This window comes from Grampus griseus (genome assembly GCF_964374135.1).
Source record: "Grampus griseus genome assembly, chromosome: 16".
In the NCBI taxonomy this organism is placed as follows: Eukaryota; Metazoa; Chordata; class Mammalia; order Artiodactyla; family Delphinidae; genus Grampus; species Grampus griseus.
In genome coordinates this window covers 64,534,550-64,562,250 of record NC_139010.1, presented here as the reverse complement: position 1 = coordinate 64,562,250, position 27,701 = coordinate 64,534,550, and the positions used below count along the sequence as shown (strand labels likewise).

Genomic DNA, 27,701 nt, shown 5'->3' with positions numbered 1-27,701 from the left:
ACCAGCCTAGGCAGACAATTGCGTTGACCTCTTTTTCTCATCTAATGGTGGTCGTTTTGGCTGTGGCCCTTTAACAGATGCTAATTCTGTAGAACAGTATTGCTAATTAACCAGAGCAGAAAAACAAACAACAGCAAATCCGACCTAATATAATGACTGTCACCATCCCGAAGTAAGGTGGTAAATAACGCATATAGACAGGAAAGGGAAAAAAAGGGGAAAAGCTTCAAATAATCGATTGAAAACATAACTAAAGGTCAGCAGTTCTCCCTTCTTTCTTGCTCTCTTTCTGAAAACAAAGATTAGATTGATCCAAACAGATATGCCTTGAAATGCCATAAATGACACCTCATCTGGTGCAGTATTGACAAACTGCCTGAGGGTATCACTGGCATTTTCGTTTTACTAGCCCAGCAGGAAGAGTCAGGGAGTGGATTTGTACCTCCCTGCCCGCCGGCCTGTGAATTGCGTAAACACCTTCTGTGTGTGTGTGAGGGGTTCCACACCATTACATGCTGGGTTAAAAAGTTTCCTTCTCTGGGGCTCCAGTGAATTCCCTCGTCAGATGGATGGGAGGGGCAGTTTGTGACCAGCTGAACTTCATTATTTAGTTTACTTGCAGCAGGAGAGCAACCACCTAGAAATGCTTTATGCCCACACACCCATTTTCTTGGTGGGGGATTTATAGACCTGCTTGGCAAAATCGTATGGAGGTGGAGCAGTGACATCACTCTGTCTTCAAACAGCCACCCCGCTGCCGCTGATCAGCATTCCTGGGATGGCGGTGATTGAAATTTAGCACTTCAAGCGACTTAATGGGCACACGGATCTGTTAAGCATATGCCCCCACCGCAGGCCTGCCATCTGACGTGCCCATGCGGTGCCCAGAGCCTCACACGTGCTTACGTTTTGCTAAAGAAGTAAGTTTTGAACAGATCCTTGAAGGAGGCCTGTGCAGCGGTTAAGGAGATGGGTGGCCTTAGAGCACAGGTCCTCAGATTTCTGCCTGTCTCGGGGTGACCGTGGTCCTTCGTTCCCTTGAACTTGGAGCAAACCTAAGGTCATGGAGTTCCAGTTTGCTTGCTGTGAAAGAAGGGATCAGAATCTGCTCTTCAGTAAAGCAAGCCCTGTGCTAGCAGGGTAGAACTTGGAAGGATTCAGCACTTCTTGGCATCTTGCTGCCTTGGAATTCGAGGTTAGACTGTTCTGTGCTCACTGTGGCTAGAACTGAGCCCTTGGCCTTCAGAGAAAATCCAGGAAGTTGATGTCACCATTTTTCTGCTGAGTTGGAAACAGCAGGACTGGGCCAAATGTTCTAGGTTATGAGTATGAGGAGAGAAATAGGAACCTCAGCAGAAAACAAAGCAGAGCTATTAGGTTCTTTTCATTATGTGAGGAGAGCAAATAAGGGCAGAGACCATCCATGGTTAGAAACACACTGCTCTGTTGTATTTTCCCAAGCGTCATGGCACTCTTGTGCTTCAGTTAATGCGGCAGAGCCAGGTCATGAGTTTCAGTGGATCCCAGACCACCAGGCCTCATCTGTAGGTATGTTCCCTTTGGGCATCAGGCAAAATCCTGGGCTCCTAGTAAATGGTTCATAGGAGTTGAATTCTAGAAGAATGAGCTAAATAGTTTAGCTTCCTCTGAGTGAGGTTGAAAAGAGCAACAGGTTAGACTTAGGGAAGATTTGCCGAGAAGTGAATGAAGCTTAGGTTTCCAAGTCCCTTAATTGCGTAGCCCCCTTCCCAGGGTGTGGAGATTGGAACTCATACTTTGAAATCTTGTTTCTTATGAAGGGCTCCCTAAATCCTGTAAGCTTCAGGACCCCGTAAGACAGAGATCTGTGCCTGTTAAAATGCTGTTGCTTTAGTCCTTGTTGCTTCAGTCCAGTGGCTTTCCCAGAAATTGGGAGATCAGAAGAAATAAAGCCAAACCCACAGAGAAGAAGAAAAAGAGCTAGCATTGAAGAACCCCATGCTAATTGAAGCGTAATTTGCATTTATGACCTAATTTAAGACCTCACGGCCACCCTTTTTGAGAGAAAGCATGTTGAGGCTCAGAGAGGCTGTTACCTGCCCCGTCTGGTACAGCAAGCAGGGCTGGGACCTGTGTCATTGACCTTCCTCTCTCCCAGCCACCTGCTCAGTGGCTGCCTTGCAGGACACATATCTGACAGCTCTGCTAGCTTTCCTGAAAGTGTTAAGCCCACCAGGATAAGAAATGCCTGGATGGGCAGGTAAGTCTTGCTGCTGGCTGAGAGGGAGAAGGTTAGGGAGGGCATCAGGCTTGAGCCGTTTAAGGGAAGGCACAGGCAAACCCTTCCCCAATCTGTGTAAGGGGATGCTGCAACAACTCATTCAATTACGTGAAGTGCCCATTAAAGGAATTCTAAGCCCTCGCTTGGGCCATTTCAGTTCTATGAGATTGTCATTGTTTGAAACTAACCAGGATTTCTTCTTTTGCCTTCAGGTGATTCTCATTTTGACAAAGCTCTATGACTATAACCTGGGGAGCATCACGGAGAGCTCGCTTTGGAGGTAGGGAAGCTGAGCTAATAATTACTGTGTTATTTAAACATGATGTCCTCGGCTGGCTGCTCACCCCCACCCCCGTTTCCTGGTGGGAAGGTTTCTGGTTCCTTGTACTCTTTCTTCCTCTGTTTGCTCTTCGTTTCCCTTAGCCATGGGTTGGGGTTTATTTCCAGGAAGGCTGGACCCTTCCTTTTTATAGACCTCTTCTTTTGGTCACATCCTTTTGCTAAACTGCTTATTAGGTTGTCTTTATGCGTTTTGGTTCCCATAGTTCTCACTGATCTGTGAGCTTACTGGGGAAGAAACTAAAGAATGAGGATATCTTTGCAGAGGGGATCAGTGTAACCTCTAGGTCTGCAGAACCCAGGCAGGCTACCAGGGCAACATTCTTTCACAGCTTCCCTTCTGTGGTTCTGCAGCACAAAGGGGCACACACACACTTACACGCTTGCCTTTATTTCTGGGATTCACACTACTGCGTCACACATATAGAGTGGGCAATTAGTACTTTTTCAAATGAATGAACAAATTCTTCAAGGGCAGACTAACTTATTGGATTTAGCACAAAAGAAGGTCCTCAAATGCCCAGGCAGTTATTCTCTCCTCCTTTTTCCTTGGAAACGATACATTCTGTTGTTTCGTTTTGTTTCTTAAAAAAATATTGATTTATCTCACTCCTGATTGGCTCTTCTCCACCAGCCTGTGTCATGGGCCCATGCCCGAACCAATCCCTGAAGTCCAGGAGAGCACGTCCTCTAATTGGTCAGGCCTGGATCACATGATGATCCCTGACCTGGGAGAGGGTGGAGACAAACTCTGGAGATGATATTCACACACGCACACAGACTAAGTGAGAGTCGTTATACAGAAAGGTGGGAGTGGTCTGTGGGCAGACCAAAGCTAGTGAGTGTCGACCACATAAGATCAGTGGGGGGGGGGGGGTTCCATTACCTGTCAGTTCACATGACTGGGAGAGGCTGCCTCTTGGCTTTCAGTGTCACTGCTGAGGTCTAGGGAGAAAGACTGCAGTCACCCTGTTTGTGTCAGGTGTCCCCCCCCCCCCCCGCCCCGGTGCAGTCAACAGTGGCTTGGGAGGGAAGGTTGATTTACATGGAAGCAATTTGGTTTCGGGGCCTGCTCCTTATTGGGGATTGCAGTGGTCATACAAGAGGAGGCTCATGTCTATCCAGACACCCCAGAGGAATCTACCAGGCCTCACAAGAAGATTGTTCATTAAATTTCATTTTCACCTGATGTCTATTTTCTATTAGGCTTGACATTGTGTACAAGAAGCCCCAAATAAATTGTCCTGTGCCTTAGGAGAACCCTAGTAGACCAAAGAAAAGGCTAGATTCTGTTCTTTTGTTTGTTGTCAGGCATTTCAATTATTGAGCTCTTTCCCCAAGTAGGAGGTCAATTATGCAGAGTTTCTGTCCCAAGGAAATTTATGTAACTGATTTCAAGTGTGGGAAGTTTGGTAGGAGCCTCAAAAAGTACAGTTCTTTAATACATTAAGGGCCTGACTCCTGCTGTATTGTTTAAATTCAGTACCTATTCATCAGCATCTCTGAGTAAGCTTATGCTTCCTTGGAAAGTTTCTCTAATGTATGTGCATAAATGAAAGTAAAAGCCAGCTTTTACTGTAGTGCATCTGCCATGTAAAGTGTCGTTGGCATATTAGAAAATTAAAAGATGTGCAGTTCTGTCTCAGTGGGACAGAGGCAGAGCAGCCGTAACTCCCAGCCTGAGTAGTCCTGGGAAGCGCATATTGGAGGGATGTGAGGAACAGCTTGTCCTGGATCGCTGGAGCTCACGCTCAGCGTGCTTCTTTCTCTCTGATGGGGCACTATTACTGATGCCTCAGTCCAGGAAGAATATTCTTTTCTTATCTTAAGGGAGGGGCTTAGTGAAATAAAAACAGCATCACGTTCCAATAGTACCAGACCTCTCTTCTGAGGGAGCAAACTCCGTGGGCTTAAGCCTGGGAAAGCGTGACAAGAATGACCTGCTGACTTTTCCATCTTAGAATCAATTTCACTGGAAGATATATACATACGTATACATATACACACATGCGCATATATACACATAATATACACATATGTACAAGTAATATGTGTGTGTATATACCCATTTCTATTTGCTTTTCTAACATACCCACAATAGTCACTTGCCATATGTGTGATGTTCTACATGTCATATGTGGCAAATGATTCCTGCAGGTGTTCTATGTTATTGCAACTGCTCGTTTTAATACTTTGATGGAAGAGTACATGCCTGAAAAGACAATTTAGAAAAGAGGAAAGGAGAAAAGGGAATATTTAGAATACTTCACAATTGCTTTTCAGGGCTGCATTTTTTGAGTGGCTCATGGTGCCCATATTTGGTCTTTAGGGGACATTTTGGGGGTGTTAACGTAGAGGTGGAGAGGGACAGGCCTGGGTGGGTCAAGGATGGAACCAGGAAGAGAGGTCCTCATGATTCCACGTCATCTGGAAGGAGACTAGACTGCTAAGTGTTGACTCATTTTCTCCTGTACCAGCTTGTGCAATCTTCTCAGAAAACCTGCCTATGCCAGCCGTCGGGGGCTTCTTAGGGGCACAGGCCAGGTTTTAGAGATACTCAGGGCACTCACAGCACTGAATGCAGGACTTAGCACATAGATAGTGCTCAGTAAGTATCTGGTTTTGCATAGACCAGTGAATACTACAATTTTGTCTCTACTGCATAGTCACTAACATATAACTCTCTTTCTCACTCATTTATTCAACAAACATGAATTGATTAACTCCTCTAGGTCTTATATTGTTCTTATCTAGGGAAGGAAAGTTGGGTGAGTACCTAGATCCATAGCGTGTAGGTTCTGCCTTCCAGGACTTCATTGTTTAGAGAGACAAAGATCTTTGGACAGTTAAAGTGAGAGAGAACTGTACTTGCCTGTAACCCGCCTCATGTAATTGTATTGAAGGAGATACTTACGCAGCACCCAGAGCTGCCAGATCCCAGGAGTGTTGCTTCTTTACTTTGCTCATGTGTATATTTTCTCTTCTCAAGTAGACTTTACGTCCTTAAACCCAACACCTTGCTGGTTTCATGGTAACGGCAGCAATGCTGTTGCTCATGAAAATAATGACAACAACAACAAAAATTAACTTTGATGGAGCACTCATGATGTGTCAGGCACGATGCTCAGTGCTTGACTTGCGTTATTGCATCCTCCCAAAACATTTTTACAGTGTGCCGAGGTCACACGATTTGTCAATAATAGTCCACACACTTACAGGCATGTTAGTTATGAACTTCAGTCATTTCACTGCTTATTGATCATCCAGAATCCCATCTGTCTTCTGGGGGATCTTGCTGTACATAAGTAAACAACATTTTAATCATATATATATGTATACATGTATGCATATATATATAATATGATTGTTATATACATATATGTATATTAAAAATAGGGTTTTCAAAGTGCTGTGACATTTCGAGCAGCATTTGCCCTATTCCAGAAAAATACTGGGCCACAGGGAAATGGCTTCTTGCCCAACAAATAGATACACGCGCTTTTGGATTGAGCGCACATTCTTTACAACTTTGACCGGCTGAATAGTCCAAAGGGGGCAAGTGGCAAACGTCTCTGGGGTCTTAGAATAGGAGAGAGGCCAAGAAGCAGCTGACCTTGCAGTGATGTTCTAGGGCTTTCAACCTCACGGAGTCCACAAACCCTGGCTGACAGAGCGAGATGCCGCTGTACCAAATGAATGAGCTTTGGTTCCCAGTTGGTCTTGCCATTGATTACACCTTAATCCTGGAGCAAGTTGTTGATTTTGTTTTTGTTTTGTGTTGTCGTTCACTCAGGGAGTCAAACTGAGAGGAAAGGGGGATGATCCGACACAGGACAATTAACTACACCTCAGTATCTTCTCTACTTTCCAGTGGATTAAGCTGTGAGGTTTGGTAGAGCTGGCGATTTTACCATACTGAAGCAAGATAAGCTTAAAGGTTGAGATAAATAAAATGTCAAAATCTAGATACAGTATCTCTGAGAAGAAATTATCATCTTTTTTCCCTCTGTGCCAGGGTAATCAGCATTCTGCTGAGAGAGGCTTAGCGGGTGAGGAAGCCCTAGGCAATTCTGGAAGGACTAAAGGTGTACTGTCTTAAAGGGATACACAACCTGCAGTGTGTCTGTTGTAGAGCTTGCCTGGCCTGGCTGACTTCTCGAACAACCTAGTGTCCTATTTTCTGATCCACATGAAACACAGGTTTCCGAACACATCTCCACAGTTATGTACTTCTCAAGCTGCAATACCTGCTTTTGTGGGATGAAGGAGCATATAGTTAAGGCGGAGAGAATGGGTTAGGCCATTTGATTCTGCACTGGGAGCCAGCCCTGTTTCCTTGTCACGGGAGTCACTTTGCTTCTCCTTGGATGTTACACACTGCGATTATCAAGAGATGTTTCCCAGTAGAGTCTTTGTGGAGAGAATGGCTGTAGAGTGCCTTGAAGCAGCATCTCTGTGGGGTTGGCTTCAGCCAGTACTTTCTGGAGAGCTCAAGGGATTCAGGCTGACAGAAGCTGACCTGAAGACGGTGATCTCTGCCAACGCTGTGGGTGATTCCCATTAGCCGGAAGCTTCTCTCCCTTTCTACTCCTCATCCAGGGGAAAAGCATAGAGCGTCTTGGATAGATCATTAGTCTCAGCTTTGAAGGACGTTGTGCTACACAATCCAGCTTTCAGTCAGCCACAAATACAAGAATAGAGAATGGGGGTAGTCATCCTAAAAGAGAAAAAGAATAAAGCTAGAGTGTGAAATTTCCCTGCAGAAGGGCTCTTTGTGTTACACAGATCCAGTGATGCTACTCATTCATCCCTGTGTTTGCAAATGTTTAATGCCTTCCCAGTCTCCCCCAGGAGAGAGCCAAGCTCCCCAGCAGGATCAGGGGGTGCTTAGGATTCTGGATTCCTTTGAGCTTTGTAACTCCCACTCCCATCCCCATATTTGTGTCATGCAGAGCTGCTTGGGGGTCCTGGACTTATAAATTCATTTGATTAAATCTTATCATTTTCAAAAAATCAAGAAGAAAAGTATGTTCATTATAATGAACCAAACAGTGCAGAGGCAAACAAAAAGTGTTAGTAGTCTTTTACTGTCCACACTGATCCAGCTTCCCTGAGGTCAGTGATGGTAAGAGTTTTGTGTGATTCTGTCCGTATCGTTATGACCCAACTCAAAAATACCAACACATACATACGTATGTGTACCACTTTTTTGTTTGTTTGAGAAAGTAGGAGTAACTGTTCATAGGACTCTGACAACCTGTTATTTTCACTTAACAATGAGTTATGGGTGTCTGTCCAGATGAATAAAGCATTAAATAGTATGGATGTTGTATACTGAATTTAACAACTGCATCCTTAATTAAGTTATGTAGTGCTTATTTTGAGCCAGGAAGTATTTTCAGTGCTTTTTATCCTCATAACAACCCTATAAAATAGGCACTACTAGTATCCCAGGTTTACATATGAGAGAAGTGAGGCTTAGAATTAAGGCTTAAAAATTAATGTGCCCAATGTTCATGTAGTCAGTAAGTGTCAGAGATGGATCCTGAGTGTGTTCTGTTAACTCCAAGCTACACTATTTCTCCATGACCTTTTTACTGGATTGTTATCTGATTTCTACAATATTTGCTATTACCTATAGTGCTTCAATAAACATGTTTGTAAACATGTTGTTACATTTTGGGTAATTTTCTCTTTGTAAAGTACTCTAGAGTCCTAAAGGGGATATTGCTGTATCAAAACCAAGTGCATTTATAATGTTAATAGATACCTGAGATTACTTTCCAAGATGGTTAGGGTGATTCATATGCCCACAAGCAATGACAGACTGTGCATTTCCCAGTGATTCCACTAGCACTGGGTATTTTCTTTTTTTTTTTTTTTTTTAACATCTTTATTGGAGTATAATTGCTTTACATTGTTGTGTTAGTTTCTGCTTTATAACAAGGTGAATCAGCTATACATATACATATATCCCCATATCTCCTCCCTCTTGCATCTCCCTCCCACCCTCCCTATCCCACCCCTCTGGGTGGTCACAAAGCACTGAGCTGATCTCCCTGTGCTATGCAGCTGCTTCCCACTAGCTATCTATTTTACATTTGGTAGTGTATATATGTCCATGCCACTCTGTCACTTCATCTCAGCTTACCCTTCCCCCTCGCCGTGTCCTCAAGTCCATTCTCTATGTCTTTATTCCTGTCCTGTCACTAGGTTCTTCAGAACCTTTTTTTTTTTAGATTCCATATATATGTGTTAGCATATGGTATTTGTTTTTCTCTTTCTGACTTACTTCACTCTATATGACAGTCTCTAGGTCCATCCACCTCACTAAAAATAGCTCAATTTCATTTCTTTTTATGACTGAGTAATGTGGCAATGTATATATATGCCACATCTTCTTTATCCATTCATCTTTCGATGGACACCTAGGTTGCTTCCATGTCCTGGCTATTGTAAATAGAGCTTCAATGAACATGGTGGTACATGGCTCTTTTTGGTTTTCTCAGGATATATACCCAGTAGTGGGATTGCTGGGTTGTATGGTAGTTTTATTTTTAATTTTTTAACAAACCTCGAAACTGTTCTCCATAGTGGCTGTATCAACTTGCATTCCCACCAACAGTGCAAGAGGGTTCCCTTTTCTCCACGCCCTCTCCAGCATTTATTGTTTGTAGATTTTTTGATGATGGCCATTCTGACTGGTGTAAGGTGATACCTCATTGTAGTTTTGATTTGCATTTCTCTAATGATTAGTAATGTTGAGTATCCTTTCATGTGTTTGTTGGCAATCTGTATATCTTCCTTGGAGAAATGTCTATTTAAGTCTTCAGCCCATTTTTGGATTGGGTTGTTTGTGTTTTTGATACGGAGCTGCATGAGATGCTTGTAAATTTTGGAGATTAATCCTTTGTCAGTTGCTTCATTTGCAAATATTATCTCCTATTCCGAGGGTTGGCTTTTCGTCTTGTTTATGCTTTCCTTTGCTGTGCAAAAGCTTTGAAGTTTCATTAGGTCCCGTTTGTTTATTTTTGTTTTTATTTCCATTTCTCTAGGAGGTGGGTCATAAAGGATCTTGCTGTGATTTATGTCATAGAGTGCTCTGCATACGTTTTCCGCTAAGAGTTTTATAGTGTCTGGCCTTACATTTAGGTCTTTAATCCATTTTGAGCTTATTTTTGTGTATGGTTTTAGGGAGTGGTCTAATTTCATTCTTTTACATGTAGCTATCCAGTTTTCCCAGCACCACTTATTGAAGAGGCTGTCTTTTCTCCATTGTATATTCTTGCCTCCTTTATTAAAGATAAGGTGACCATATGTGCATGGGTTTAATCTCTGGGCTTTCTATCCTGTTCCATTGATCTATATTTCTCTTTCTGTGCCAGTACCATACTGTCTTGATTACTGTAGCTTTGTAGTATAGTCTGAAGCCAGGGAGCCTGTTTCCTCCAGCTCCGTTTTTCTTTCTCAAGATTGCTTTAGCTATTTGGGGTCTTTTGTGTTTCCATACAAATTGTGAAGTTTTTTTGTTCTAGTTCTGTGAAAAATGCCAGTGGTAGTTTGATAGGGATTGCATTGAATCTGTAGATAGAGTCATTTTCACAATGTTTGGGTAGTAGAGTCATTTTCACAATGTTGATTCTTCCAATCTAAGAACATGGTATATCTCTCCATCTATTTGTATCATCTTTAATTTCTTTCATCAGTGTCTTATAGTTTTCTGCATACAGGTCTTTTGTCTCCTTAGGTAGGTTTATTCCTAGATATTTTATTCTTTTTGTTGCAATGGTAAATGGGAGTGTTTTCTTAAGTTCACTTTCAGATTTTTCATCATTAGTGTATAGGAATGCAAGAGATTTCTGTGCATTCATTTTGTATCCTGCTACTTTACCAAATTCATTGATTACCTCTAGTAGTTTTCTGGTAGCATCTTTAGGATTCTCTATGTATAGTATCATGTCATCTGCAAAGAGTAACAGCTTTACTTCTTCTTTTCCGATTTGGATTCTTTTTCTTTTTCTTCTCTGATTGCTGTGGCTAAAACTTCCAAAACTATGTTGAATAATGGTGGTGAGAGTGGGCACCTTGTCTTGTTCCTGATCTTAGTGGAAATGGTTTCAGTTTTTCACCATTGAGGATGATGTTGGCTGTGGGTTTGTCATATATAGCCTTTATTATGTTGAGAAAAGTTCGCTCTTTGCCTATTTTCTGGAGGGTTTTTATCATAAATGTGTGTTGAGCTTTGTCGAAAATTTCTCTGCATCTATTGAGATGATCATATGGTTTTTCTCTTTCAGTTTATTAATATGGTGTATCACGTTGATTGATTTGCATATATTGAAGAATCCTTGCATTCCTGGGATAAACCCCACTTGATCATAGTGTATGATCCTTTAAATGTGTTGTTGGATTCTGTTTGCTAGTATTTTGTTGAGGATTTTTGCATCTGTGTTCATCAGTGATATTGGCCTGTAGTTTTCTTTCTTTGTGCCATCTTTGTCTGGTTTTGGTATCAGAGTGATGGTGGCCTTGCAGAATGAGTTTGGGAGTGTTCCTCCCTCTGCTATATTTTGGAAGAGTTTGAGAAGGATAGGTGTTAGCTCTTCTCTAAATGTCTGATAGAATTCGCCTGTGAAGCCATCTGGTCCTGGGCTTTTGTTTGTTGGAAGATTTTTAATCACAGTTTCAATTTCAGTGTTTGTGATTGGTCTGTTTATATTTTCTATTTCTTCCTGATTTAGTCTCGGAAGGTTGAGCTTTTCTAAGAATTTGTCCATTTCTTCCAGGTTGTCCATTTTATTGGCATATAGTTGCTTGTAGTAATCTCTCATGATCCTTTGTATTTCTACAGTGTTAGTTGTTACTTCTCCTTTTCCATTTCTAATTCTGTTGATTTGAGTCTTCTCCTTTTTTCTTGATGAGTCTGGCTAGTGGTTTATCAATTTTGTTTATCTTCTCAAAGAACCAGACTTTAGTTGTGTCCATCTTTGCTGTTGTTTCCTTCATTTCTTTTTCATTTATTTCTGATCTGATCTTTATGATTTCTTTCCTTCTGCTAACTTTGGGGGGGTTTTTTGTTCTTCTTTCTCTAATTGCTTAAGGTGTAAGGTTAGGTTGTGTAAGTTTTTTCTTGTTTCTTGAGGTAGGATTGTATTGCTATAAACTTCCCTCTTAGAAGCTGCTTCTCAAAGATTTTGGGTCATCGTGTTTTCATTGTCATTTGTTTCTAGGTATTTTTTTAATTTCCTCTTTGATTTCTTCAGTGATCTCTTGGTTATTTAAGAGTGTATTGTTTAACCTCCATGTGTTTGTATTTTTAACAATTTTTTTTTCCTGTAATGGATATCTAGTCTCATAGCATTGTGGTCAGAAATGATGCTTGATATGATTTCAATTTTCTTAACTTTACCAAAGCTTGCTTTGTGACCCAAGATATGTTCTATCCTGGAGAATGATCCATGAGAAAGAAAAAAATAAAGTAAAATAAAATAACGTTATTAAAATAAAGATAATTATTAAAAATAAAATATTAAAAAGTAATATAAAAAGGAAAGGAAGAAGATAGCAACCAAACCAAAAAAAAAAAAAATCCACCAATGATAACAAGCACTAAAAGCTATACTAAAAAAAAAAAAAAAAGACAGATGGAACCTAGGACAAATGGTAAAAGCAAAGCTGTACAGACAAAATCACACAAAGAAGCATACACATACACACTCATAAAAAGAGAAAAAGGAAAAAAATATATATCTATATATAAAAAAAGGAAGAGAGTGACCAAATCAATAAACAAATTTACCAATGATAATAAACTCTAAATACTAAACTAAAATCAAACATAAAACCAGAAACAAATTAGATGCAGAAAGCAAACTCCAACTCTACAATTGCTCCCAAAGTCCACTGCCTCAATTTTGGGATGATTCGTTGTCTATTCAGGTATTCCACAGATGCAGGGTACATCAAGTTGATTGTGGAGATTTAATCTGCTGCTCCTGATGCTGCTGGGAGAAATTTCCCTTTCTCTTTGTTTGCACAACTCCCGGGGTTCAGCTTTGGATTTGGCCCTGCCTCTGCATGTAGGTCTCCTGAGGGTGTCTGTTCTTCTGAGGGCATCTGTTCTTCGCTCAGACAGGATGGGGTTAAAGTAGCAGCTGATTAGGGGGCTCTGGCTCACTCAGGCTCGAGGGGAGGGAGTGGTACGGAATACGCGGTGAGCCTGCGGCGGCAGAGGCAGCAATGACGTTGCAACAGCCTGAGGTGCGCTGTGTTCTCCCGGGGAAGTTGTCCCTGGATCATGGGACACTGGCCGTGGCGGGCTGCACAGGCTCCTGTCAGGGGAGGTGTGGATAGTGACCTGTGCTTGCACACAAGCTTTTTGGTGGCTGCAGTAGCAGCCTTAGCGTTTCTTGCCCGTCTCTGGGGTCTGTGCTGATAGCCGCGGGTCGCGCCTGTCTCTGGAGCTCGTTTAGGCGGTGCCCTGAATCCCCTTTCCTCGCACACCCCGAAACAATGATCTCTTGCCTATTTGGCAGCTCCAGACTTTTTCCTGGACTCCCTCCCGGCTAGCTGTGGCTCACTAGCCCCCTTCAGGCTGTTTTCACGCAGCCAACCCCAGTCCTCTCTCTGGGGTCTGACCTCCGAAGCCCGAGCCTCAGCTCCCAGCCCCCACCTGCCCCGGCGGGCGAGCAGATCAGCACCGATCCTCTGTGTGGGAATCTCTCCGATTTGCCCTCCACATTCCTGTTGCTGTGCTGTCCTCCATGGCTCTGAAGCTGCACCCCTCCGCCACCCGCAGTCTCCGCCCGCAAAGGGGCTTCCTAGTGTGTGGAAACCTTTCCTCCCTCACAGCTCCCTCCCACTGGTGCAGGTCCCGTCCCTGTTCTTTTGTCTCTGTTTTTTCTTTTTTCTTTTGCCCTACCCGGGTACGTGGGGAGTTTCTTGCCTTTTGGGAGGTCTGAGGTCTTCTGCCAGCATTCAGTAGGTGTTCTGTAGGAGTTGTTCCACATTTAGATGTATTTCTGATGTATTTGTGGGAAGGAAGGTGATCTCCACGTGTTACTCCTTCGCCATCTTGGAGGTCTCTGGTATTTTCAATGCTTAAAATTTTGCTAGTCTGTTGAGTGAAAATGATGTCTTGATCACAGTGTTTTAGGGGATATTTCCCTGACTACCAGTGATACTGAGCATCTTTTTATATGTTTATTGGTCCGTGGCAATGTTTCACCATTTTCTCCACCTCCCCTTTCCCACTAAGCAAAGGTAGTTGTTCCTTCCTTAGTAATCCTGTAGTGTATTATGTATCTTCGTCTTATAATAGTTGTCAAGTGTATATTTATTTGGTTCAGTTTAACAAATAACGACTTGTCCCCATCTCTGTGGTAGGCACTGTGCTAGGTAGACACTGGAAATATAGGTATAAGTAAGTAATTGCTCCTTCCTTACAAAAACCCAAAACCTAGTGAAGGGCAGACACTCAGTGGGTGACTATACAAGTGTGGCAAATGCAGTGTAAAAGTTATGCACAAGTTCTTGTCCATGTTCATCTATTTCCATACCAGCTTGGGAACTCAAAGACTGTGATTTTCTCTTAGTTATTTTTGTTTGCTTGGCACCTGAAATAGAACTTGGCACATATATTAAGTATCTTTTTTTTTTCTTTTTTTCTTAGAAACAGTATATTAAGTAATGGTTTAGGGTTTCTGAAAGCCAGGTCTGTTTCTTGTACTTTTTTAATCCTAAGTTTTAACCTCATGCCTTCCATATAGGAAATACTGTTTTGGATAATGTGCTACATGACCTTGTGAAATACCATTGTATTGCACTCAAGAGTAGGAACACAGCCAGCACCAGGTGTGAAAAGCCCAGATTCAAGTCGAGGAACCCATTTATGTCCATAGGGTACTTGGCATGCATGTTGGGCCCCTTGATTTTGTCAAAATCTTCCTGCACGCCACCACCACCATGAAGGCTGTTTCTACTAGAATCTGGCTGAGCTCTGCCTAAAGATGCTGCAAGCCTTCCTGAGATTTCTGTGAGGCTCTGGCCTCAGATTGCATCTTTACACTCCTCATTTGCCTCAGTGATTGGCTACACTGAGTTCTCCACTTCTCCTTTTAGCAAATAATGGATGAGATATACACAAAATCTATCATTGCCCTGACAGTATAGTAAATTTATCAGTATGACCTCAGGAAACAATAAAGAAAATTTTACTAGAGAAAAAGCAGAACAACTGGCATTCCAACATCAAATCTGGTTATAGATTCAGTAAGAGTTTAGGATGTCAGTTTTGGTATTGCTGCTTTGCCATTGAACACTACATGGTGGAATCTTACATCCCTGGGGTCCCTTGAGATTTAGGTCACCACCATCCAATTCCAGTAGGAGCTCAATGCTTCCATATCCTTATAACCCCTCAAAGGGATTTCCTCCTCACCTGATGCTTTGGTCCATCCTTTGAAGCCCAAACTTGAGCTTATTACTAATAAGTAATTAAACCATGGAGAGTAAATGCTCTTTGAGTATAGAGCTTTGTACCGGGCACAAAGAAGGTCAAAAGATACCCAGGACACAATTTAATTCTTACCTTCTACCAACATAGCGTCTCATTTTTCAGTCAACATGACTATCTCCTCCTCATTTTTTTAGGTCTCAGCCTGAATATCAGCTTATTTTTAAAAAAACATTTATGTCCACCTTATTAAGAAGAGATCTCTTGTTTCTTTCTACCATAGGTCTTTGTTTATTTCATTCATTGCACATGTCATGATCCATAATGATTCTATTTATTACTTGTTTATTGACTGATGCCGCCACTAGAATATAAGCTCCCTGAAGGTAGAGATATTATCTTATTTTCCACTGTATTTTGAATGCCCAATAAAGTGCCTGGCACATAGACCTTCAAGTGAGATATATCAGATTAATTGCATGTGTAAATAAATACATGCCTGGAATCATGATACATGGTGTGAATCCAGATATGAATAAGATTTGATTATTGCCCTTAAGGAATTCACAGTCTAGCGGGAGAGAGATAGATAAATGAGAAATTATATTGGTGCGTCAAGTGTCATAATAGAGGTACTGTAATATGCCCTGGGTTGAAGAAGGGAAAGCTTCCTGGTTGAAAGGATATCTGATTTGAATCTTGAAGAACAAGTAGGAATCAGACAAGTAAAGGAGGCTAATTGTTTATTTACTGAGTAGCTACTGTATTCTAGGCACTTTTAGGTGCTGATAGTGTGGCATATTGAGGAAACTGTAAAAGACGGCAGTACACCCTGTGTATGGACAGGGTATTTGGAGATGATTTTGGAAAAATAGAAATAGGACAGTTCATATTCTTCTGGGCTAAGTATTCTGATATTTATCCCAGGTGAAGTAATACACTTGGGGCAAGGGGGTACTTTATGAAATATGAATTTTAGGAAAATAAATGGATCTTGGTGTCGTGTTGAGTATTCACGTGGAATAGAGCAGAACTCGTGACCATGAGAACAGTAGTCAGTGAAATAAGAGCTGAGAAGGGGCTGACTTATTTTAGGGCGTGAAGGAGTGGAGTATGGGATATGGGATGGGTGGTGGTGGTGATTTCAATAAACCTTATAAAGTAAAAATGAATAGGACCATTTGGATAAGGGAGAAGGTGAGAGGAAGAGACATTTCTTCAGTGATGTTCCTGCCTTTGTCTTGGATAATCCAGTGAGTGGCAAGGTTATTTAATGCATACATCTGCTCTGTCGACATCTACCAAGCACTTACCCCTAGTGAATGAGAAAAAGGATATAGAGACAACTCTTTCAAGGAAGAAGTTGTGAAGAGACCTAAAGGAAGAAAGATGCTTTTGCATAAAAGAGGTCATTGGGGCTTCCCTGGTGGCGCAGTGGTTGAGAGTCCGCCTGCCGATGCAGGGGACACGGGTTCGTGCCCCGGTCCAGGAGGATCCCACATGCTGTGGAGCGGCTGGGCCCGTGAGCCATGGCCGCTGAGCCTGTGCGTCCGGAGCCTGTGCTCCGCAATGGGAGAGGCCGCAACAGTGAGAGGCCCGCGTACCGCAAAAAAAAAAAAAAAAAAAAAAAACTAAAAAAGAAAGAGGTCATAGACTAAAGGAATATTTTCCTTTCCTTAAGTGAGGACAACCCTGTTTTATGGGTGTTGAATCCATGGAAAGAGAATGAAAATGTAGAACTTAGGAGGGAATAAAACTGGTCAAGGATTGAGTGGCAGAGTGTGTATGGACTTGGAGCTTATATGGGGGGTGATCCAGCTATGGTCAATCAAGGTGGGTGAGGGGTGGCCAAAAGGAGGAGTGTTGCATCTCTTTCACCAAGAAGGGAAGTCAGATGGTTTGGAGGAGCTGCTGAGGAGACACAAGGTGGTACTACTCAGGGAAGGCAGTGCTGGGCAATGAGGAGCACAAGGTGGGACTACTCAGGGAAGGCAGTGCTGGGCAGTGCTGAGACCCCAGCCCAGGTTACAGCCTGGAATCAGCATGGCTGTGCTTTCACTCCAGTGAGCCGTGGGTCATCCTCAAGAAAGCAGTTGGTTGTGTAGTTGCGGAGAGGTGTTGGAGAAGGATAAGAAAGCAAGGGGGGCTGGGGGGGGGGCGGTGAGTAGTAGATGAAGGGAACTGTGCCAAACAGAGAAGAAAGTGAAGCTGGGGGTTGGGGGAGGACGGAGAGTGAACCGCAGGATGCCCAATCCAAGCATGTGTAAAAGCCTGAAGAACACTGACGAAGTAATATCCGGAGGAGTGCGACTTTTTAAAATATTAAACTTAGACCATATGTAGCCCCCAGGGGACTCTGTGAAAAGGAACCGGTCAGAGCAGGTGGGGCTAACCAGAAACGCCTCTTCTGAAAGCTGCTGCTAAGGAATCCACTCAGCTCTGTAGGAGAAGGAGCTGCTCCCTTTCTGCACGTGTGTGGGGCATCTGGCTCTGCTTGTCAGGCCCCCACGTTTCTGAGCTATTCGAGTGAGAACTCACCTCCACATCTTGGGGGGACACTAAGCAGCCTTCTCTGAAGGGGTTGTGGTAGATTTTCTCCAGGTGGCTACTAACTCCAAGGCTAAGACTTGTGGACCACCTCTGGTAGTCACTGATAGCTTTGTCAAGAGAGAGCGGCCAGCCCAGATGTCACATTGAAGTGATGTTGATTTCCTTTCTGGTCACTCTTTTCTTCTTATCACAATTGCTCTGGAGCCCATGCCAAAGATGTGCTTCTTTCATATTTAAAATTCTGTTTTTGGAATTTAATTTTCTGGACTCTCAATAGACCTTGCCTTTGGCTTCTCCTGTCTTTCTCCTTTTGGGTATTTATAGTACTTGACTTTGATCACTCCCCTTAGTATATTTCTCAATAAAGGAAGATCATTGTGTGTTCCAGCCATGGCGAACTACTTGTAGGTTCTGCCAAACAGCATGTGCCCTTGGAAGGCCGTTCCATAAACAGGTCAGCACTTGGGCTTGGGCACTGGATGCCCGGGCATAAATCCAGACTGTCCACTTACTAGCTCTGAGATGGCAAGGAGGTTTCCTAATCTCTCTGCTTCATTTCCTCATCAGAAATGGGGCTGTAATAGTATTTATGTCATAGGATTATAGTGACACATCTTAAATGTGCAACACTTCCTAAACACACAGTAAATAATACAAAACAAACAAAACCCTTAGAGCTTGTACTTCTTTTCTTCTTTGCTTGAAATGCCTTTTCCGTTCCACGCTATTTGTCTAATAAATGATAGCCATTTATACTGATGTTTTACTATGTGCTAGACACTTCTCTAACAGCTTTATATGTATCAACCATAAAGTAATCTTCTCAGTACCCTCTGAGTTTGGTCCTACCATTATACCCTTTTTATAGATGAGGGTTCTTGTGCCCAGAGTCGTAGGATACTAGGCAGTAGAGAAAAGATCTGAGTGCAGACGGTCTTGATCCAGAGCCCAGGCTTTGAACGCCACAGAGATCATCTCTTGTGTGATCCCCTTCCTGACCACGACCTTCCACATAGAGTAAATCACTGCTCACGTGCTCTTTCTGTTGTACATATTTTTCTTTTTGATGTACTACTTTGAATCATTAGCACTTCCTGCGTATTTATCCCCCTTACAGGGACCATCTTGAAGGTTGCCTATTATCTTATTTACCTTTGTATCCCAGCACCAAGTACAGTTCTTGGCCCAAAGTAGGTGTTCAGTAAAAGGAGTGTCAGGACAATAGATTGGGGAGAGAAGATTTAAAAAAACAAATTATCTGTGTCATCTGTGGATTTAATTGATGCAAAGCTTGCCCCATACTATATATCACAGGTGGTCTCAGGGTAACAGGAGGTAGTTTACTCAAATGTCAGGTCTTGCTCTCATTCGTTGTTGTTGCACATGAAGGAGGTGAAAGATGTTTAATTTGATTTCAGCATGCAGATTGACACTGCCGTGCTGCACATCTGTAATGATGCTTCTGTGAGTGTTGGAAGCTGGTATGGTGGTAAAGGGGAGATGAATTTATTCCTATTAGTATCCCCGAGTTTTTCCTTTGGCTAGCATTGGAAGGCTGTTTAAAAACAAATGTAATGTTGGACCCTTTTGAATTCCTAATCCTGAGCAATGCACACTGTGCTGTCACCAGAAAATTACCTTTACGTAGGAGGATAGGGGCCCCCATCATAGACCAGGCTCATCTCTGAGCAAAGGCCAGGGGAGCCATGCGTGTCAATGAAGCTGGCGCCTAGGGATGGGGGCTTTGCTCTGTGCGTCATAGGACACAGTGGATGAAAGCAGCACTACCTGGAGAGTTTTAGAGAACACTTTTTCTTATTTCAGGTGAAGTTTCCGAAATACCGTTCATCCATAAGTCAAGCTGGGGCATTTTTGGCTCTGTTCTCCTCTTTCCAAAGGGAAATGGTGTGCGTAAGACTTATTCCTCAGCATGGCTTGCTTTCTTTCTCCTGCTGGGATGTATTAGCAAGGTCATCACCTTTGGTTTATTGGCTTCAAACAATCTGTGATTGCAGAGGATTATGACTTCTTAGCTTGCAGACGCAGGAGGTGCAATCGATTCATGAAAGGCACAGGACTTTTCTATTTTTTTTTTTCTTTTAAAAAATGTATATTTCTGCCTGCTTTTCTGGGGACCAAGACTTAAAAGAGCTTTTTGAAAAGAATTTATCATTGAATGTCCTGCTTCATTGTTTTTTTCAAATAAGGACATTGAATCAGGCCAGTGTGAACTTAGCTTGAACTCTTTGAGTTTGAAAGAAATAAGATGACTTTACAAAAGTCTGTCTTCTTCCCCTTCCCCAACTCTAAACCCAATTAATTGGGAAATGTATACCCATTGCAGTATTACAAACAGATACCCTTTGAAATAACTGGGGATTTGGATTAGCCATACCTACTGGTTGATGAGTAAGTTCTCTTTGATAGGGCAATAATTTTTTTCTCTGAAAACTCTTAGAATTTGATTAGTATTTATTGCAGTATCAGTTTTCTGACTTATATTGACTGCATTTCCCAGCTTCCTGAATCACCCTTTCTCAACTTGTTGTTGCCTTCTTCCTAGCTGGGAATCCATTGCTTCTGACCTCAAAGAAGTGTAAGCATTTAAACTCCCCTCTCCCTTCTACATTGCATGGGATAGTTCCTCTTTGGGGGTTACAGAAAACAATTACAAAGACCTGTCTCTTGAGAACTGAACAAACAAATGTTTTGCCATGGAGACTGTACTTGTACCAGGCTGCAGGGGGTTCTGGTCTGCAGTAGCCTTAGCAAATAGAGCTTTGCCAACACCAAGTGCTTTGAGTTACTGCTGCACTCTTGGTAGAGGTCTGGCCTCTGAGTTCTCCTTCTTGGCATCTCTGCAGAGGTCAGAGGCTGATGCTCTGAGGCTGAGATGACACATGAATCTGTGGACTCTGCCTATACCCACCGCTATTTTTGTTTGGGTCACTTTGACAGTATCTGCAAAGCTGGAAGACTCTTACTCAACAAAGACCCTACTTACTTATTCATTGGGCAGTCTAAGCTCATGATACAATGACTCCTCCAATCACCGGGAAGCATGTGGGACCAGGGAGGTGGGGGGACAGTGAAGTCAGCTACTACCTGAACTCCAGGCCTTTGATCCATCTGTGTTCCTCATCTTCTCCAGATATAACTCTGAAAGATATATTCAAAATGAGAATTAGGGCCATTTCTCTTATTCCAAAGACTCACTGTCGTAGGGCAAAGGTCAAGGTGCAGGTAGCATTCTAGTTTATAATGGTAAACGTCAAACTGATGGGTATGTGCTGTGTAAGCCCCTGAAACAGGACTTGCAGTCTAGATCAGAGCAAGACTGTGGATTTGGGTCCCTCTTCCCTCTACTTCCTAGGCCTGCTTTTGTCATTGATTTGACACTTTCTACTACCTGATAGTTCCCTACGCCCACTGGAAATAATGCTGCCCTTCCTTTTCATATGGATTCTTTATCTTTATGGAAAAAATAGTTGAGATGGTTACTTAATCTATTCAAGCCTTAGTTAATACTACCCTTTCTGGTTTTTCTTTTCCTCATCTGATCAGTTGGGCTTTTAATAGTTCAGCATTTTAGATTCAAGAGAATATACATGCGCTATTTTAAGATTAGAGTAGGTTTCCGTTGCATTTAACCAAGGGCAGAAATTTATCAAAAACAGCGTGGACACAAAGAACTACTAGTGACTTTGTCTGTGTAGGACCATGCCCTGCCATGTCTGAGAAGTCTACTCTTTCCACAATGCTTTTGAAGCTGAGCCTTGCATTATATTCAAGAACAATCTTTGCGTTTGATGCTTCCTTTTGAGGGAATGCAGATAACATTTTCTTCTGGGGCTTATGTCAAACCTGTCATCATCAAGGCCACGTCTGATCTATGGAGGAAATCAGAGTTCAGTAAATCCCTGAACAGTACCTCTGCTTCCAGCTTCCCAGAGTCCATGAAAACCTAATCCCCCCCACAAGTACATCTCGTGTAGGTTTACTGTGAGGAAAAATGTATTTGAAGCTCCAGATGCATAGTAGGGTCTCATTACATGTAAGCTCCCTCTATTAATAGCATTTTCCATACATTCTTCTTTTCCTGATGCCTGCTGTTATTAGTATAGATCCCTGGAATGATGTCCTGGGTCTGAGAGAGAGCTGGCTGTAAGATCCGTTAACCAAATGGAAGGTTCTGTCTTGGATTTGAGTGTCTCTTCACTACATTTCTTCTAAGATGTGTGCTGTTTGCTGGGCATAGGATCTGGGGAAGTGAGTTACTTGCCGTCCTGTTGTTTTGCCTAAGACAGTCATGTAACTAGTACCCACGAGATGCTGATCAGGTCCCATGTGAAAAGGAGAAGAAAAAAGCTCACTGAAGTGCCTGTGTCTCAACTCATGGCTTGGGGCCCAGGCAAAATTTAGAAAAGAAGGGAGTTGGCTGTTACGTATAAAATAGATAAGCTACAACACAGGGAATATAGCCAATAGTTTAGAATAACTCTAGCTGGAGTATAACCTTTAAAAGTTGCAAATCACTGTGTTGTACACCTGTAACTTGTATAATATTGTACATCAACTGTATTCTAATCTAAAAAAATAAAGTCCCTATAAACAGGGATACCGAGGCCCAAAGCTTAATGACTTATACAAAGTCACACAGCTAGTAAGTGACAGAGCCAGCACCCTAACCCAGATCTCCTACATTCTCTCTCTCTCTCTCTCTCTCTCACACACACACACACACACACACACACACACACACACAAAGGAATTGAGATTTTTCAACAATGAATCAGTTTTTAAGAATAGTTGGCTTCTTGCACCATCCTGCAAAGATCACTTTTGCAGATTTTCAGAAGGTAGTAAAAATGTGCTCCAATCAGATGGTGATAGGGATGTGTATTCAAAAGAACAGAGCATATGGGCTGCCGGTTCTTAAGTTTAATTCTGAGGTTTCAAAGTTTCTAATGTTAGAAATTCTAAATGAAAATTGAATGCGCTTCATCTCCTTGAATTTTCCTCAGACTTTTGCGAATATAATCAAAATTGTAAATCCATTAGAGAGATAACTACTTTGGTCCATCCTATGAAAAGTAAATAATATATCCTGCGCATGTTTGCAATTTGGTGTGAACACGCCCTGTGTGATCTTAGCACTGCCACTAATTGTGTGATCTTAGGCAATTTTTTTTTAATTTCATAGAGTCTTGGGCTCCTCGTTTATAAGAAGAAAAGTTTGTACTACATGGACTCTGATTTTAACCTAGCTTTAACATTCATATCTCTAAGAATTGTCGCCCCAAATATTTGCCTTGTTCAAAGCCGATGTCCTCATATATTTTAGGCTGCTAATGAGAAAACGTTAGTACCCCTGTTTCTTCTAGGATTTGTTTTTTCCTTAAATGTGTCCATCGCAACTCATTACTAGCTGATCAGAGGCAGACAGACCAGTCAGCTCTCCAGGTTTTGCAGGTTGGAAGCCTCATATTTCATAGCTATTAAATTAGAGAACCCATACGCCAAGTTAAATGATAGAAAAGAGAATTAATGACCTTAACTAAATTACCTTATGTCTTTGAACCTTAATTTCCATATCATATATTGAGGATAATAATGACTCCATCAGTCAGGTTACTGTAAAGAGTAAATATCTTTTTTAAAGAACTTGCCTGGCATGTTTTAAGTTATAAGTGGTAGAAACACCACTGAAACTTAGGTCTTCTGATTGTAAAGGAAAAGAGGAAAAAGAGTTAGTGATCATTTTCTGAAAAGCCTATGTGAGCCTCAGTTCCTTCAATGTAAAATGGGTATTTCAAAAATTCTTTCCTTAGCTAAGGTTGCTAGAAATATCTGGTAACTAGATATCATGATGGTCCACAGGCTCTGCAATTTATAAAGTGCTCTGTGGATGTTAGTTATCCCTAGTCAGGAGTGGGAGCAGGGAAAACTTGAACCTGTGCTTTCCTCCACTAGGGCAGAGGGCACCCTAGACGCAACTGTCCAAGTACCATTGTAATTCACTAGATATTGGACTCCTGGAAAGTAAGTATTTAGTTTGCAATTTTTTTGCCTTGTAGCACTGAAGCAGAGAACAATGCTTGTCACATAGTGAGTCCTCAATAAGTATCTGGTTAATGAGTCTGTGAATTAATAAATCAGTGATTTATTTTAGTTTCTATCCTATTGATCATATGCCTGGCAGTGTGCTGAGTACATTTCATACTCAGCAGCTCTTAATCCTGGGTACATTAGAATCTCCTGGGGAGCTTTTAAAAATATTATATATGTGGTCCCACCCAGGACTAATTGAATAAGAATCTCTGGGAATGAGCCTGGAACATAAGTAGTTTCAAAGCTACCCAAGTGATTTTAATGAGAGAGAGACACATAGGATCAATGAACTCTTTGATCCATTGTTTTCCTGGGGTTTGCTTGACTGGGCTGCTTGCTAATGTTTCCAGTTACTTACTTCTGGGCATCTGAATTTCAGGGACCATGTTCTCCCATCTTGCCATTTGTCATGGCTAAAGTTTTCTACATTAACAAGGATGCAAGTTCATTATCCACATTAAGCTTGTGATCTCTTTTGCATCTAGTTCTGAAACACAGTTGTGCTGTCCATGCAAATCATAAACTTTAGATCCTTTTGTAGTGTGAAAGAAAACATGTCAATCAGGATGGAGAAAATTAATGTTGACTAAGATCACTGACATGTTGTGAATTGCAGAGGCCTGGGTCTCAGACTGGTTTCAGAATAAAGCTATTGGTAATCTCTCTATAACATTATGAGATAAGGCAGTGCCTGGGAGGTGGTTTGATTTAGAGGCTAACACTTATTTAAGTGTTAATTTGCAACTGTATTGGCACAAACCCGCTAAATATTGCCATTGCCACTAGGGGGAGTACTTATCTTGAAGGTATTTTGGATTCTACAGAGGGCCGAGCAGACAGGCTCATTCTGCACTTTTGTTGAAGATGTCCTTAGAGTAAACCTTTGTCTGGCTTTATCATAATTATGTTACTTTGTTTTTCATGGATGGTTAACATGATCACACTTTTTTCACTCTTAGTTCCACTAAAGTGTCATTTTGCCCAAGAAGCAAATAGTAAGTCACGCCATAGACAGGTGTACACACACATGATGAAGACTAGTAGGAAAGATCGCTATCACTCTGGGGCAACAACACATACCTTTGCTTTGTCGCCCAGTGACAAAATTAAGTAACAACTCAAGATTCCAGTAATAACACAGGGCGACAGGAGTGCTGTGAGGTGCTTCAGGGAAGAAGGATGATTAGATGCCAAATGGATGGTATCAGGGGAGCTATCTGCAGCCAAATGTGAAGTTATTTTTACTCAAGGCAGTGATTTCTACCCTGTTTTTTTAAAAACCTCAGGGTATCTCCAGGTATTTCAAAAAAATGTCATACAATTCTCAAAAATAATAATATACTTGTAGGGCATATTAATATCATAGTATGCTTTTAGCAGTAGGTGTTGAGGTGGGTGAAATTCACATAATGTCACTGCTCCAAAAATGAGGGATGGACAGCTGATCAGCTCAACACATCATTTATGCATAGGAACACCCCCAGAGTATAACTGTCAGTGTCCCCAAGTTCTGTGTGTCTTGAGCCTTCTGGAAGCATGCAAGTCTGTGATTATTCCTGCTGTTCTGAAAGAATCTGCATATTTTTCCCCAGACATTTTTCCTATTTCATTGGCATGCATGACCTGGATTTGCAGTGCATTTATCTCCTGTCACCCTTCGGTTTCTCTTTTTGCTCTTACCTTTGATTACAGAAATGTTTTTAAAATAATGGATGGTAGTTAATACACAGCATGGCAGGCAGGAAAAAAATGAACAATGGTGGGCTCATAGACTATGAGATAGACTATGCTGTCTGCGGATCAGTACTGACATATACGGCCCCATAAAAAGGACTTATCCCTGACCTTAAACCAAAATCATTCTTGAAAGTTTCCATTATTCATAAGGCACGATCCATGAAAACTGCAGGAGGCTGTCCCATGATGATGCCTCTGAGCTGATGGCTCTCCAGTTCAGGAGTTAGAAACAAGTAAACATCTGTATTTGTGCCCTTGGGGAGGTTGCCAACTTACAGAGAAAGAACCTTACACTGGAGTCCAGCATGGTGAAACTGAGTTTTCTGCCCTTATTACCAAGTATTTCCCCTACCCCCTTCCACTCTCTCCCCACGGAATTTTGAGACCCTTCTCTTGAAGCTGCTTTTCACTCCATCCCATTGGATGTATTTCATCACTTTTCTGTCTTGCTTCTATTCTAAACCCTTTGATGATAGGACAACGTTTCTTTGTATGTCCCTTGCCTACTAGAGTGTCTGGCACATTCAGTAGGCTCATTAAAATTAATTAAATGAATGAATGAATGAATGAATAAAGATCCAAAAGAATATTTCTGGAATTCTCTAGGTAGGATCTAAGTGCAGTCTCCTCCCAAGTATTATTGAACCCTCAGAGTCTGCCAGGAGGGGAAGGGCAAGACAAGGATTTCCAAATCTTCTCAAAATTAGGAAAGAAATCAGACAGTCAGTATTTACTTTCCCAGGATTCTACTCCACAACATGTGGCTTTTCCAGAATCACACACCACAGTTTGGGGGAATCCCAAGGCCAATCCATCTGCATTAATGCACCTCACAGCCAGTTATACTGCAGTTTGACTCTAGGAAATCTTATTGCAAAGCTCCACTGGAATCTACTGAGACTGTCCTGTCTTTGAAAGGCAGATTCCGTCACATCTGTTCTTGGTTTACTAAGGCTTTTGATCAGATATGACATGTGGAGGAGGTCATAGAAGCATTAGGCCACTAGGGTTCCTGGACTTTTGATAGAAATTTACCTGACTCACAGTGAGATTAAAACAAACAAAACGAAGGGTCCTGACTCCTGAGGACCACTATGTTTTCCCAGATTCTATTAAGAAAAAATAAAAAAAACACAAAACAAGATGCACCTGATCCAAGCACTTGGCGCCTAGGGACAGCTCTCCTGTATTGATGCCGTGCCTGTGAGCTGACTGTTTTCTTCAATAAGACAATAGTTTATAATGAGATGAACACATGCACACGTGCGTGCGTAAACCTACACATGCTATAGCTTCTGCATATTTGCAGCGGCAGCACGAGGCAAGACTAGCAGAGTGTTCTACAAATAATTTGTATTCAGATATACAGCAGCCGGGCCACTTACTTTGCTGGGTAAGCTGATGGCTGTTTATTGTAAGTATAATGACTCTGTTAGGAGTGACCTTTCCTGGTGATTTTCTAACCAATCAGCCTTAACCCTTTAATTGATTATTTTTCGTAAGCAGAAGGGGCCCTCGTGTCCCTTCTCTCTTAGCAATCATTCATTTTACACCATACTCAATTAGTTTCGGAATTTTAATGACCCCTCACCATTTATATTCATCTTTCTGGCAGGGATCTCAGCAAATGAGTGTTCTGATATATACTGTGTGTGTGTGTGTGTGTGTGTGTGTGTGTGTGTGTGTGTGTGTGGTCATTTGTTTGTTATAGAACTTTGCTGACTACTCTAAAATTCTGCCAAGAATAGCAACTTAAGTGACAGAGTTTGATTTTCTATACATTCAGGACACTAAAACAATGGAGGGAAAATGAACCAGAAAGCCTGCAAAACAGCCTTTCTTGAGTGATCTTCTGTTCCAGAAGCTGATTAGGACTCTGATCTGTCTCGGTGTGGCTTCATTAGTAGAGAGAGGGAAAGAGGAAGGAAAAAGCCTTCTCTTTTATTTATTTATTTTTTAAATTTAATATAATTTATTTTTTATACAGCAGGTTCTTATTAGTTATCCGTTTTATACATATTAGTGTATATTTGTCAATCCCAATCTCCCAGTTCATCCCACCACCACCACCACCCCCAGCTTTCCCCCCTTGGTGTCCATACATTTGTTTTCTACATCTGTGTCTCTATTTCTGCCTTGCAAACCAGTTCACCTGTACCATTTTTCTAGATTCCACATAATATGCGTTAATATACAATATTTGTTTTTCTCTTTCTGACTTACTTCACTCTGTATGACAGTCTCTAGATC

The 27,701-nt window shown here is 41.8% G+C and overlaps 1 protein-coding gene across 4 annotated transcripts in view; it reads left to right on the top strand.

The window, feature by feature from the left end:
- Positions 1-27,701, top strand: part of SORCS1 (sortilin related VPS10 domain containing receptor 1) — a gene marked incomplete at both ends in the record, with an annotated part of 558,785 nt that overhangs the window by 186,882 nt on the left and 344,202 nt on the right. For all 4 annotated transcript variants that reach the window (XM_082674065.1, XM_082674064.1, XM_082674066.1 and 1 more), the window contains one exon: positions 2,473-2,540. In XM_082674065.1, coding sequence (XP_082530191.1) covers positions 2,473-2,540 — 68 coding nt within the window. The remainder of the gene's footprint in view (positions 1-2,472; positions 2,541-27,701) is intronic.